The 16048-nt window shown below is 37.8% G+C and overlaps 1 protein-coding gene across 1 annotated transcript in view; it reads right to left on the bottom strand.

The window, feature by feature from the left end:
- The window catches only part of LOC124721649 (vang-like protein 2-B), a 71262-nt gene that overhangs the window by 40820 nt on the left and 14394 nt on the right, over nt 1-16048 (bottom strand). The window contains 2 exon segments of the mRNA XM_047246713.1: nt 554-706; nt 6494-6754. Of these exon segments, the coding sequence (XP_047102669.1) occupies nt 554-706; nt 6494-6754 (414 nt within the window).

Genomic DNA, 16048 nt, shown 5'->3' with positions numbered 1-16048 from the left:
AGAACGTTGGTGAGACTCATGGGCCGAGAGCTATCCACATCAAGTGGGTTTTTACTGGGTTTGAGCACCGGAATGATGGTGCTCTCTCGCCATTGCGATGGAAAGATGCCATTGCACCAGAGCCGGTTGAAGGTGATGAGAAGGTGTCCCTTGTAGTCAGACAAGAGATGTATAATCATCTGGCTGTGGATGTGATTAGGCCCAGGAGCTGTGTCGGGGCAATGTGCAAGGGCACTGAGGAGCTCCCACTCTGGAAATGGGGCAATATAGGATTCACTGCAACATGTAGTCAATGAAAGGATGTTCCCTTCCAGGCGCCGTTTGAGTGTGCAAAATACTGTGAGCTGTCATGTATGTAATTTAATGACCTGGAATTGGTCTGGTGTTCCTCTAACCAATCAAGGAAAAGCTATTCAAATAATGTTTAGCCTCACCAGACTGAAGGAATTAATGCAGCTCTGGTGCATAGATGAATTAACAATTAGTGAATAATCATCACAACTATGTTATGAAATTCTAATGAGACTTATTTTACTTAACAAAAGATACTTGCCTTAATGTAATACATAGGCTGCAAGTGTCGAAGTTCTACTAATACGACAGCCAAATAGTGAATGAACAACAGTGTGTCCGTCAAACTTCCAGCATAAGATACAAGACCTCTGTATTCTACTGCCTCTCCACCTGTCAGTCCACCCTCTGTGACCTGGAAGTAATTTTAAAAAAGCATTACCATTATTACATGATAATTATGATATTGTATAGTGCAACAATTGATCAAAATAAGTAAATTTACTGAAAGTAACATAATTCACTGTACAGCCTTAATGCAGAACAAGGTGTGTCAATATCTTCTTAATAAAATTAAAACCAATTCACTCTGCATTAAAATTTACGAGTTTACACTTAGGGCTACTGATTATGAAGAAACAAGATTGTGCACTGGTGATAACATTACTACCACATCTGCATCAATACCCTGCAAGTGACCTTAGGATATGGGGCAGAGGGTACTTTGTGAACCACTGGCACTTTGTCCTTTTCCAGTTCAGTCGCAAATGATTCATGGGAAAACAATTGTCGGTAAGCCTGTGTGTGAGCTCAAGTCTTTCAGATTTTACTTTTGTGGCCTTTACATGAAATATATTGGCTGACTCTTCTAGGAATGTATGCTCTTGCAACTTTAACAGTAAACCACACAGTGATGGAGAATGACTCTCTTGCAGCATCTGTCACTGGAGGTGGCTGAATATCTCTGTGATGCTTTCACGGTTACTAAATGGACCTATAATAAAACATGCTGCTCTTCTTTGGATTTTATCTATTTCCTCTTATTACATATGACAGTCGCGTAAAGTTATATGGCTGGAAAAAACTAATAGGTAATATTTCTCCTGACTTATCCAACACTTGAGAAAAGAAATATAGTGTTCTTCTATGCTAAGATTCCATGCAATTTACTGTCCTCTAGGAAACTTGTCATACTCAAACTATAAATGGAGAGCTGGATGAAACCTGAAGTAGAATGCTCTAAAACATTTAATGAGGCATGAAACATGTATCGAAAAGATGGATTAGACACTATAGAAGGGTGGGTGTTCATTGCAGTCAACAAAAATATTTTGTCTATTGAGTTCAACATTGAGTCTAACTGCCAAGTTTTCTGGATTTGTGTAATCTACCTAGGTAAACTCAACTTAATCATCAAACATTTTTACTGTGATTATAAGGTGCTCTCATGACTAGTGCATGTAGCTATTCATTTTTTTTTACTGAGAGAATTTATTCTTGAAAGAGCAGGTGAGTAGTTGTCAGAATCCTACTTACACAAGGAATGAACATCATTTAGTTCCGATATGATGGAAATGAAGGAATAATGGGCAAAGTTTAAACTGACTGTAGATCGTGCTCTTAAGGAACGTGTGCCAAATAAGTGGATTGAAAATGGAAAAGACCCACTGGGAGTTAGTAACAAAATTCAGTAGTAACAAAATTCAGAAAACACTGTGGAAACAGAGATTGTTGGACACACTGTTCAAAAAAGAATGTGGAAATGATAACAGACAAAAGTTACAAGTTCATGCAGCTACAAAAATATCAATGCAAGAAGCATACAACAATTTCCATGGCCATACCTTAGAGAAAGATCTTGCTGGGAAACTTAGAAAATTCTGGTCCTATGTAAAAGCACTAGGCTGGCTGAAGGCTTCTATCCAGTGACTTATTGACCAGTCTCTGTGGCAATAAAGGACAGCAAAAAGAAAGCTGAGGTTTTAAATTTCGCTCATAAGAAATCATTCACACAGGAGGATCATACAGACATATCATTGTTTGACAGCCACACAGATTCCGACACAGAAGGCAGAGTAATAGGCATTCCTGGCACTGAGAAGCAACTGAAAGAATTGTAAACAAGTAAGTTGCCAGGTATGGATGGAATCCCAATTCAGTTTTACAGAGATTGCTCTTTGACATCAGCTCATTATTTAGCTTGCCTTGATCACGACTCTCTTGACCACTGAATTGTCCCAAGAGACTGGAAAAATGAGAACATGATTCATGTATACCGGGTACCTCACAAAAGGGTTTACACTGTTTGAACTTTAATGTCTGAGGAAGTATTAATGATAACTTGATCCAACTGTGATTATATGGTGCTCTCATGACTAGTGCGTGTAGCCATTCATTTGTTTTTCTTTTGTTCATTTTCAGTTGCCAGTGATTACTTATAACAACAAAATTGCCCACAGAGCAAAGAAAATTTATTTTGAAGTGTTATTAGAATTTTAAAAATATAAAAGTAGTACAAAGACGATGGCTGGCAGAGTTTGATACTGCACCACCATCACATGTGACAGTAATGAAACTACAAGACAAGTTTGTGAGAGAAGGAAGTGTGTGTGACCTGAAGATGGGACAATGTGGCAGGAAGAAATCAGAAGTGGACGAAAAAGTGGTGGACGCTACGGTACATGCTTTCACAAGATCCTCAAAGAAGCCCATACGGCAAGCTGTGTGTGAACCAGGTTTAAGCAAATCAAGTGTTCACCACATTTTAAAACAAGTATAGTTTAAATCCAACATTCCCAGGTTGCTTCACATGATGAATGAGGACAATCTGGATAGATGTCATGAATTTTGTGACTGGATCTGCAATAATGTCATTGTTTGGTCTGATGACGTAACATTTAAATTGGATGGAACAATCAATCACCACAACTGTGTGTACTGGGCAAGACATAATCCCCAATTTATGGAAAAATGAGGTGTTAATCTTCCTGGGTTATCAGTACAGCGTGCTATGTCCGTCAGAGGACCTGTAGGCCATTCTTTTTTGAAGGAACAGTGACAGGTGTAAAGTAGCTTTCCATGTTGCGGAAACAAATTGTATCAGCTGTTCACCACTGGTACCAAGGTGAAGACTGTTGCTTTTCAAGAAGATGGTGCACTGTCACATTATCACCATGCTGTGTGGCAATTCCTGGGTGAAACATTTGTTGAGACGATGAAGAGGGGTTGTGTTTCCATTCAGCTCTGCCAATCTCATACTGATACGTTTCTTACTGTGAGGAGCTCTGAATAACACCGTCAACAGCACAAAGCCACATATGCTGGATGACATGAGAGAGGTGATTGTGACTGCCTGTGAATCCATTCCATAACACTTGTGTCAATCCCATAACACTTGTGTCAATCTGTTCTGCAGCACTGTAGATGCCGTACTGCTGCTGATGGGGACATTTTGACATATTCAACTGTAAAACATCCTCAGTAATGACGTGACCATCCACGTGACTTAAAAATTCACAGTTTTTGTTATTTTGTTTGAGTTATTAAAGTTCAAACAGTGTAAACTTCTTTGTGGGGCACCATGATCAAGAAGTGTAAAAGAAAGGACATGCAAAATTACAGATCAGTATCCTTAACATTGATTTGTTGCAGAATTATTGAGCATATTCTAAGTTCGAATATAACACATTTCCTTGGGACAGAAAAGTTTCTGTTCACAAATCAGCTCAGATTCAGAATGCACCCCTCATGCAAAACTTAACTTGCCTGATATCCAGCAAACTATGGATGAAGGACAACAGGCAGGTTCCATATTCCTGGATTTCTGGAAAACATTTGACATGGTGCCATGCTGGAGACTTATAGTTCTGCGCGTATGTTTCCAGATATGTAAGTGACTAAGACTACTTCAGTAACAGAACCCAATATGTTGTCCTTGAAGGCAAGTGTTTATGTAAGTTAATGCATATGAATAGGAAAAATGTTCCCTTTAACACAGTATTAGTGGTGTGCTACTTGATGCAGTCACATTGATTAAATATCTAGACATAACACTGCAATGTGATATGAAATGGAAGGAGCAGACAAATTCGGTATTGGGGAAGACGAATAGTTCGCTTCAGTTTATTGGGAGGATTTTAGGAAAGTGTAGCTCATCTATATGAGAGACCGCACATAGAATGCTAGTGCGACCCATTTGTGAGTACTGCTCAAGTTTTTGGGATCCCCACCAGGTCAAATTATAGCAAGATACTGAAGCAGTTTGGAGGCATAATGCTAGATTGTTACCGATAGGTTCGATCAGCATGCAATTATTATGGAGACGCTTCGTTGGCATTTGCAGCTGACTGCAAAATGATTCTACTGGCACCAACATACATTTTGTGTAAGGACCACAAAGACAAGATAAGATAAATTAGGGTTTGTATAGAGGAATATAGACAGTCTTTTTGCTTCACTCTATTTAAAGGAAACGACTTGTAGTGATACAAGGTACCCTCCATCATGCACCATATGGTGGCTTGTGGAATATTCTGTGTGTGTGTGTGTGTGTGTGTGTGTGTGTGTGTGTGTGTGTGTAGACAAATATTTTTCAGTTATACTGCCTGAAGTAGGGAAATACATGCCAGAGTATGACCAGTTTGTTTGACCTTTATACAGAGACCAAACATTCCTTTGGCACTAAATTTCATGAAGGCTATCTTACAGATGATATAACAGTATCAGAATCATTTTCAAGCAGTTACTAACATGAATACACAACCAGAAAACCTAACTAACATAATCTAGATGTGGCCAGTACTGGGTTATGTTACTCTTTCTGTAACAGTCTTGGTTACTATTGGACATTTTCAAGTTTTGTCCTCTTATTGAGTCTGTAGTATTATTTCATTTAGTTACCACAGTTATTTACCATTTACTCTCATGTATAACTAGAGTCATCTACCTGCAAACAGTACTCAATGACATGTGCGCAGTAGTGTTTACTGATACAAAGGCATCATGTTTCTGTATAATACCCAAAAGTGGCGTTTATGCTCCTGTAAACATCTGTGACTAACAATGAACCTAACAACACACAGCATTTGCCAATGGAAGATTGTTGTGAGTGATAACCAAGAAAAAAGATTAAAGCTTAATGCCTTGAAGCAAAGGAGTCATTAGAGACTCTGCACAAAGCTAAGACGGGACAAAGATAGGGTGGGGAAACAGCCATGGCCTTTCACAAAAAAACTATTTCAGTATTTTATTAAAGTGATGTAGGGAAATTATGGAAACTGAGGTCAGTATGGCCAGATAGGGATTTGAGCCCCATCCCAAACACATGTATACTGTGAAATTTAAAACTTTAATGGAATACAGATGGTTCCATAAAATTTTGGGCGAACTGCCAGATGTCTGCAACTTGCTGCCATGATATTTTGGCACAGAGTCTTCTGTCATTATTTACCTGAAAGTAAATAATGACAAAAATGCACTGAGATCACAAACTTAAGACCCCACCAGAACATGCATCGTGTATTCACCTGAAGATAGCCAGAAGACTCTGCGCCGAAATATCACGCTGCCAAGTTACACACGTCCAGCAGTTCATCCAAAATTTTACGGAACATGTATAGTGTCTTGACCATTGGGTCATGTTGCATGCTAAGGCTAAAATCATTCCCCTATCAACTGTCCAATTCAGCAACATCTAGCAATTTACAATTTGCTAATACTATTTCAATAGCATTTTAATGTCATTACTGACAGCACATCTCCAGTAATCAAATCTGAAAGGCTAATCATCAGCTGAAAAATATCTCGCATTATGTTCAGATGCAGGAATCAAATATAACAATTACACTATAATCGGAAAAAAAATCTTGTATAAATCATTCTCTGAAACAAGATTATGGAACCCGAAACAAGATTACGGAATATAGCATGATGGTTTGGTTTATGTTACATGTTGCACTGATCATATTTATAACAAATATTCTTATTTGGAACATCCCAATTTTAGCATTTAGTGGTAAGTAACTTAAAAGGTAAAGTGTTTTACATAAGTTGCAGATTGCTAAGAATAGATACATACCACTTGCAAAAAGGAAAGAGTAGTATCCCAACAATTAACTACTGAAGGCAACAGCAATATATCAATTCAAAGAACAGTAATACAATAATTATTTTGATGTCTTTTTCCAGTTTTGGAGTTATTTACCTGCACAACATAAAACAGCCAGTAAGCAAACGTGCAAATTAACACTAGTCCATTGACTGCTGCCCGCAGCAGGAATATTCTAGGCATAGTAGCTCTGGGTGGTCGCCTGAGGAAGAGTGCCCATGCACCGACAGCCAGTATCACTAACTTGAAAGCAAGAGCTAGAAGCAAACCCTTGCATTCAGTGCCACATGCCAGTGTTGACTGCTGGTGACTAGGCAGAAGTGGCATCGGTAACAGCCCTGGCAGTCGTGGTAATACCTAAAGCCACAAAGAACAGAGGCATTTACAAAGCAGCTTTGTTATAAAATAGAACAATGGAATAGTTTTCTGCCTTTTGTATACCTGCATACCTTCTCTGTCAGATATAGTCTATGTCTGATTCTCATTTAATAGGTTTTTTTTAATGATTTGTAAATGCATTGTGATATTAATAGTTTGGCATCTGAATAATTTCCAAATACTGCTAACCATTAAAAAAAAATTTTTTTTTTTTACACAAGCTATTGCACATTTATTCCCAAAATAGCACTACATTTCCTAAGCAACAAGTTACATCAACATTTGGAGTTCACACACAAACAGAGGGGAGATATATATATATAAGCATTGCCAACTTCTTTTTTATAATCTACTTGTGGACAGAATGTGGAAATTGAAGAATCTCCCCCACCCCCACCCCTTTTTCCCCTATTTATTACACTTGTTTATGCATAATGTCTTACATTTTATTTAGAGATACAAGTAATAATAATGGCCCTATCATAATATCTTTGGTTAAAACTAACACTAATTACACTTCCAACAATGTTTCTCCACTGTGAATGATCTACTGATTCTATTTGGATATTATGTGTTTATGAATTGGCAATGGGGAATTTTATCAAAGAGTACACAGCAGCCAAGAAATATAACACAAACTGAACACTGTTACCTACAGCATTTTGGGTCTAGAAACAGCTGTGCTGTGCAGGAATGTTGCCAGTGAAAACTGTACTGGTCCCTACAGTGGAACTGTTCAGTCACCAAAAAGGTGAACTAAATACTTTCCATAGTTCTATAACAAATTGACATTAATATAGTTCACTGAGTTTTTGTTTCACTCCTGTGACCCTCACGAAAACTGAAATGACCTGTGCCTCGTCATGAGAGGCAATCCATTGCTTAAATTACCTCCAAATTAACAGCTGCTAGGAAAAGAGACCATTCTGTTGTGTAACCTGTAATCTGCATATTTACAACATGCATTCAGTCACATTCAGTTACCATTAAATATATTTTTCCATATTTCTCACCTGTGTCCATACAGTGAGCAAAAGAATGGGCTATGGTAGAGTTCTCCTTTATGAAACAATTCATAATTTTTGCCTTCACTTTATTTCACAGTACCAGTATTCTCAGTGGGTAATCAGGGAGATTATTTCAACAAGTTAACTGACTCTCAAACGGCTGAAACTTATTCAGATCTTTGACATTTTGAGAGATATGACTGTTTTGAGAAACATTCCCTCCCATCTCCTCTCTGTGTGTTTGTTATAACTAAATTCAGCATTTATTTCTCAGTGGTGGTAGCAATTTTCTTGAATCAGTGATTCAGCTTTTAATAACTCCTTACTACAGTTATTAAACCAAGGCTGATCTTTCCCCTTCCAAAGTATTATTTATTTAATTTATTCATCGATTTGGTGGGTAGAGTAAATCAACTTTGACAATGCTTCTTCGTGTTTTGATTTCTTTGTTCCCAGATTTCCTTAATCCTTTGAGAGTGTCATTCCTATGTTACCTGTGTCCACTTAATACCATTTACCGATCTCTCTCTTTCCTGTTGTGTTGTTTCTCTAGAAAATGTTCTGTTATTTAATATGATCATTCTAACTCCAGAGTTTTTCATATTTTTGGCAGTTTCAGTTAATCATGTGGTTTTTTATTTCCAGCTGCTTAATAAGTTGAAGACCTGCTTGGTTAGTCTGCTACTAGCCATTCGGCATTTGTGTGTCCATAAAACTAGTTTTCTTTTTCTCATTACATTAGTGAAAGTTTACATTTTCAAATAGAGCCTTTTCTTTCATCACAATTTGTATTCAGCATTACTACTACTTTTAGTTCCCAGTATTTTCCTTAGAATTCTTCTTTCCAATTTTTCAAGATCCTCATATCTTGCTGGTTTAAGCGTTTCTGATGCATATACTGTTTTGTACCTTACCACTGTTTGATAGCGTTTTGACTGTGTGTTCCACGACAAAGATTTTTTGTTATACATGTTTGTCACATGTAATGCTCTTCCCATGGATGCACTATATTTTGTATTGCTCATTATATCTATTGTCCTACATATTTAAAATAATTTATTTCTATATATTGTGCCATTACAAATTTCAAGATTTTACAAACATCACTGACATTTGTCATGAACTATGTTTTTTAAAATCATATTTTAGTCCTATTTCAGCTGTTTATTTCCATAGCTCTGTAATTTGTTCTTTGGCACAACCCAGCAAGTCAGTAACTGCAAAAAGCTGGATAAACTATTTTTTATTATTTTTTTATTTCTGCCTAGTTGTTCATCCTTAATATTGATGGATTACCTACCTCCATTCTTTAAATACCTTATCAAACACACAGCTGAAACGTAGGGGGTGACACACCATCTGTTTGTCTTACAACTATTTCAGTATGTTTTTATAGTACCCCCACAAACTTTACTTTTGGCGTTGTGTTTGTTAAAGTTCCTTTAATTATTTCTGTGGTTTTATTATTGATCCCAAATTCTTTTACAATGTTTAGTGCATTTCTGTATGATTTACAGGCATTTTTAAAATCTGCAAAATTTATATTTCAAGTTTCTGATTTTTCTCATCTCTGTATTTTTTTAAATTTAATATTTGTTTTGTGCAAGACCCTGCCTTCCAAAATTCTGCTTGATATTCTTCTAGTTCAGAGTTAAGTATCCTTTCAGCTCTCCTTGAAAGTGCAATGGACGAGATTTATTTATTCCGTAGGACCGAATTGAGGAGCAAATCTCCAAGGTCATGGGACGTGTCAGTACATCAAATTACAACATAAAAGTAATAACAGACAAAAATAAATGTTTATGAACCCCAAAAAAGCCAGTCCACAAGTTTAAGTGAACGTAATCAACAATACAATAAGATTATAAAAAATGCAGCAACCAGTCACAGAAACATAATTCACCCATCCCGCTGCAAACCGACCTCAACCAACACCAGACACCATCAGCGCATCCCCCCAACTGACACATGCCACAAGTAGAAGCACTGGTCTTGGCAGATGTCTATCATGATAGAAATCTGCCAAGGACAGCACACCCACCCACGGCATGCACCGGCTAGAAAAATGCACCGATGACAACCGATACCAGTCAAAACCGACCTGCAACAACACAAACAAATCATGGTTCCGTGGCTGGCTGCCACATTCCTTATAATTTTATATTTTATATTCCATGGTTGCTGCACAGAAAGGGAACCTTATGGAGCCCAACATTCAAAATACAATAAGAATCAGCTTAATTTTTGAAGGAACTCCTCGACAGAATAGAAGGAGTGACCCATGAGGAAATTCTTCAGTTTGGATTTGAAAGTGCATGGATTACCACTAAGATTTTTGAATTTGAGTGGTAGCTTATTGAAAATGGATGCAGCAGTATACTGCACACCTTTCTGCACAAGAGTTAAGGAAGTCCGATCCAAATGTAGGTTTGATTTCTGCCAAGTATTAACCAAGTGAAAGCGGCTTATTCTTGAGAATAAGCTAATGTTGTTAACAAGAAATGACAGTAAGGAATATATATATTGAGAGGTCAATGTCAAAATACCCAGACTAAAAAACGGGGGACTAAAAAAGGTTCGTGAACTTACACCACTTCTAGCCTGAACCACAACTTTCTGAGCCAAAAATATCCTTAAAGCTTTCTATCTATCTGAACAGCGAGGAATTTGAACTGTTCAGTTTCACTAATCATATGCCCATTCTGTGAAATTAAAACGTCAGGTTTTGTTGAATTCTGTGTTAGAAACTGTAAAAACTGAGTCTTACTGTGATTTAGCATTAGTTTATTTTCTACAAGCCATGAACTTCTATCATGAACTGCACTATTTGAAACAGAGCCAATGTTGCACACAACATTCCTTACTACCAAGCTAGTGTCATCAGCAAACAGAAATATTTTAGAGCTACCCGTAATACTAGAGGGCATATCATTTATATAAATAAGGAACAAAGGTGGCCCCAACACTGATCCCTGGGGCACCACCCACTTGACAGTACCCCACTCAGACCCCACATCACAGCTGTTATCAACATTGTGAATAATGACTTTTGCTGCCTGTTTCTGAAGTAAGATCCAAATGTGATCTACTCCCTGTATTCCGCAATGGTCCAACTTCTGGAGCAATATTTTGTGATCAACACAATCAAATGCCTTAGTTCAATCAAAAAATATGCCTAGCATTCGAAACCTTTTGTTGAGACCATCCAGTATCTCACAGAGAAAAGAGAATATAGCATTTTCAGTTGTTGTCCCAACTGTTCATTTGATGGCAAATCGTGTGATATAAAATGATCAATTATCATTATATACCAGCCTTTTCAATAACTTTTGCAAACACTGATGGCATAGAAATCGGTATAAAATTATCTACATTATCCCTTTTTATAAAGTGGCTTTACTACTGAGTACTCAATCGCTCAGGAAACAGACCATTCCTAAAGGAAAAATTACAAATATGGCTAAATACAGGGTTAACATGTGCAGCACAGTACTTTAATATTCTGCTAGACACTCCATCATATCCATGAGAGTCCTTAGTCTTCAGCGATTTAATTATTGACACAATCTCCCTCTTGTCTGTATTGTAGAGGAATATTTCAGACATCAATCTCAGAAAGGCATTTGCCAAGAAAGTTATACGAATTCCTGTAGAAACTAAATTTTTATTTAATTCACCAGCAACACTCAGAAAATGATTGTTAGATACTGTACATATACCTGATTTATCAGTAACAGAAATATTTTTACTGTGGACTGACTTTATATCATCAGCCTTGTGCTGCTGACCAGACACTTCCTTCACAACAGACTATACGGTTTTAATTTTATCCTATGAATTACTATTCTATTTGCATACCACATACTCTTTGCCTTCCTAATAACATTTTTAAGCACCTTACAATACTGTTTGTAATTGGCTACTGTAGCTTGATTGTGACTACTTCTAACATTTTGATATAATTCCCGCATTGTTCTACAAGATATCCTTATCCCACTGGTCAGCCACCCGGGCTAGTACCCCATTTAGAATGTTCTAATGGAAAGCAACTCTCAAAGAGCATGAGAAATGTGTTAATGAAAGCATTATATTTGTCTTCTATGTTATCAGCACTATAAACTTCCTGCCATTCTTGTTCCTTGGCAAGCTTTAAAAAACTCTCTATTGCTGTTGTATTAACTTTCCTACATAGTTTGTAATTAAATATGACACCGGTTTGAGTACAAAAGCCTTTGAGCGTTTAAATTTGTGCATCATGGTCTGAAAGGCCATTCACGCTTTTACTAACAGAATACCCATCTAGTAATGAAGAATGAATAACAATATTGTCACATCACTGGAAAGAGGGAGATTCCCCTACAATTGTTAGGATTTGTTTTCTTTTCCTTTTTGTGAGTGGATGTATTAATGCAAAGGTCCATTCCGCTTGAATGCTGTTTGCTCTCCAGATTTCAATAATGATTTCTAGTTGTCTTCAGTCCAGAGATTGGTTTGGTGCAGCTCTCCATGCTACTCTATCCTGTGCAAGATTCTTTGTCTGCAAGTACCTACTGTAACCTACATCCTTCTGAATCTGTTTAGTGTATTCATCTCTTGGTCTCCCTCTATGATTTTTACCCTCCACACTGCCCTCCAATACTAAATTGGTGATCCCCCGATGCCTCAGAATATGCCTACCAACCAATCCCTTCTTCTAGTCAAGTTGTGCCACAAATTTCTCTTCTCTCCAATTCTATTCAATACCTCCTCATTAGTTATGTGATCTACCCATCTAATCTTCAGCATTCTTCTGTAGCACCACATTTCGAAAGCTTCTATTCTCATCTTGTCTAAACTATTTATCGTCCACGTTTCACTTCCATACATGGCTACACTCCATACAAATACTTTCAGAAAAGACTTCCTGACACTTAAATCAATTCTCGATGTTAACAAATTTCTCTTCTTCAGAAATGCTTTCCTTGCCATTGCCAGTCTACATTTTATATCCTCACTACTTCGACTATCATCAGTTATTTTGCTCCCCAAATAGCGAAACTCCTTTACTACTTTAAGTGTCTCATTTCCTAATCTAATTCCTGCTGCATCACCCGATTTAATTTGACTACATTCCATTATTCTCATTTTGCTTTTGTTGATGTTCATATTACACCCTCCTTTCAAGACCCTGTCCGTTCCGTTCAGCTGATCTTCCAAGTCCTTTGCTGTCTCTGACAGAATTACAATGTCATCGGCAAACCTCAAAGTTTTTATTTCTTCTCCATGGATTTTAATTCCTACTACAAATTTTTCTTTTGTTTCCTTTACTGCTTGCTCAATATACGGATTGAATAACATCGGGGAGAGGCTACAACCCTGTCTCACTCCCTTCCCAACCACTGCTTCCCTTTCATGCCCCTCGACTCTTATAACTGCCATCTGGTTTCTGTACAGCCTTTCGCTCCCTGTATTTTACCCCTGCCACCTTCAGAATTTGAAAGAGAGTATTCCAGTCAATATTGTCAAAAGCTAAGTTTATAAATGCTAGAAACATAGGTTTGCCTTTCCTTAATCTATTTTCTAAGTTAAGTCGTAGGGTCAGTATTGCCTCACGTGTTCAAACATTTCTACAGAAGCCAAACTGGTCTTCCCCAAGGTCGGCTTCGACCAGTTTTTCCATTCATCTGTAAAGAATTCGTGTTAGTATTTTGTAGCAGTGGCTTATTAAACTGATAGTTCGGTAATTTTCACATCTGTCAACACCTGCTTTCTTTGGGATTGGAGTTGTTATATTATTCTTGAAGTGTGAGGGTATTTCGCCTGTCTAGAGTTTTGTTAGGCCTGGCCCTCCCAAGGCTGTCAGTAGTTCTAATGGAATGTTGTCTACTCCCGGGGCCTTGTTTCGACTTAGGTCTTTCAGTGCTCTGTCAAACTCTTCACGTAGTATCATATCTCCTATTTCATCTTCATCTACATTCTCTTCCATTTCTATAATATTGTCCTCAAGAACATCGCCCTTGTATAGGCCCACTATATACTCCTTCCATCTTTCTGCTTTCCCTTCTTTGCTTAGAATTGGGTTTCCATCTGAGCTCTTGGAATTCATGCAAGTGGTTCTCTTTTCTCCAAAGATCTCTTTAATTTTCCTGTAGGCAGTATCTATCTTACCCCTAGTGATATGTGCCTCTACATCCTTACATTTGTCCTCTAGCCATCCCTGTTTAGCTATTTTGCACTTCCTGTCAATCTCATTTTTCAGACATTTGTATTCCTCTTTGCCTGCTGTATTTTCTGCATTTTTATATTTTCTCCTTTTATCAATTAAATTCAATATCTCTTCTGTTACCCAAGGATTTCTACTAGCCCTAGTCTTTTTACCTACTTGATCCTCCGCTACCTTCACTATTTCGTCTCTCAAAGCTAACCATTCTTCTTCTACTGTATTTCTTTCCCCCATTCTTGTCAATCGTTCCCTAATGCTCTTCCTGAAGCTCTCTACAACCTCTGGCTCTTTCAGTTTATCCAGGTCCCATCTCCTCAATTTCCCACTTTTTTTTGCAGTTTCTTCAGTTTTAATCTACAGTTCATAACCAATAGATTGTGGTCAGAGTCCACATCTGCCCGTGGAAATGTCTTACAATTTAAAACCTGGTTCCTAAATCTCTGTCTTACCATTATATAATCTATCTGACACCTTACAGTATCTCCAGGCTTCTTCCATGTATACAACCTTCTTTTATGATTCTTGAACCAAGTGTTTGCTATGATTAAGGTATGCTCTGTGCAAAATTCTACCAGGCAGCTTCCTCTTTCATTTCTTCCTCCCAATCCATATTCACCTACTACATTTCCTTCTCTCCCTTTTCCTATATTGAATTCCAGTCACCCATGACTATTAAATTTTCGTCTCCCTTCGCTATCTGAATAATTTCTTTTATCTCATCATACATTTCATCACTCTCTTCGTCATCTGCAGAGCTAGTTGGCATATAAACTTTTACCACTGTGGTAGGCATGGGCTTCGTATCTATCTTGGCCACAATAATGCATTCACTAGGCTGTTTGTAGTAGCTTACCCACATTCCTATTTTCCTATTCATTATTATACCTACTCCTGCATTACCCCTATTTGATTTTGTGTTTATAACCCTGTATTCACCTGACCATAAGTCTTGTTCCTCCTGCCACCGAACTTCACTAATTTCCACTATATCTAACTTTAACCTACCTGTCCGATTAAGGGATCTGACATTCCATGCTCCGATCTGTAGAATGCCAGTTTTCTTTCTCCTGATAACGACGTCCTCCTGAGTAGTCCCCGCCTGGAAATCCGAATGGGGGACTATTTTACCTCCGGAATATTTTACTCAAGAGGACGCCATCATCATTTAACCATAGAGTAAAGCTGCATGCCCTCGGGAAAAATTACGGCTGTAATTTCCCCTTGCTTTCAGCCGTTCGCAGTACCAGCACAGCAAGGCCATTTTGGTTAGTGTTACAAGGCCAGATCCAGACTGTTGCCCCTGCAACTACTGAAAAGGCTGCTGCCCCTCTTCGGGAACCATACATTTGTCTGGTCTCTCAACAGATACCCCTCCGTTGTGGTTGCACCTACGGTACGGCTATCTGTATCGCTGAGGCACGCAAGCCTCCCCACCAACGGCAAGGTCCATGGGGTGGGGGATTTCTAGTTAAACACATAATAAAGTCGTCACTAGAGTGTTTCCATAATTCAACAACTATATTGTCTTCTCCAAATATTTTGTTATTTTTAAGTTGTTTTGTGATTTCTTTTGTTGTTTGTGGCTTCGGAACTAGTTGTATTTGGATTACATTATCAAAATTAAATTCTTCTTTGTTAGACCCCAGTTGTTGTTATATGTACTTTATGTACTTGTCTATATAGTATACATATCAAATTAGGCAATGAACTCTGGAATCACACACTTTCATTCATAAAGTTGGGTGTTGTTGCTAGGTATACAGGTAATTAGCAAACAAATTGGGTTTAGGAAAAGATATAGCACATTGGACATCTTACTAGTTGGGAATGAATTCATACAATGTAGTAACGAGTGTGAATTACTGTGGTGTCTGATATTTATAGATTTTGAGAAAGCTGTACACTCCTTGTCAACAAAACCCGAACTAACACCTTTAATATCCCTGTTAAACATTCAAATGAATGTAGAAGTTAATAAAGTTGTGAAGGCTCCACAAGAGCATAAAACATGACCACACCACTGGGGCTGCCAGCATCATGCCACACAGGAAGACTTACTGGTCA

Source organism: Schistocerca piceifrons, chromosome X (assembly GCF_021461385.2).
Source record: "Schistocerca piceifrons isolate TAMUIC-IGC-003096 chromosome X, iqSchPice1.1, whole genome shotgun sequence".
Lineage (NCBI taxonomy): Eukaryota > Metazoa > Arthropoda > Insecta > Orthoptera > Acrididae > Schistocerca > Schistocerca piceifrons.
The sequence above is the reverse complement of the archived record's forward strand: the minus strand, read 5'-3'. Positions and strand labels throughout refer to the sequence as shown.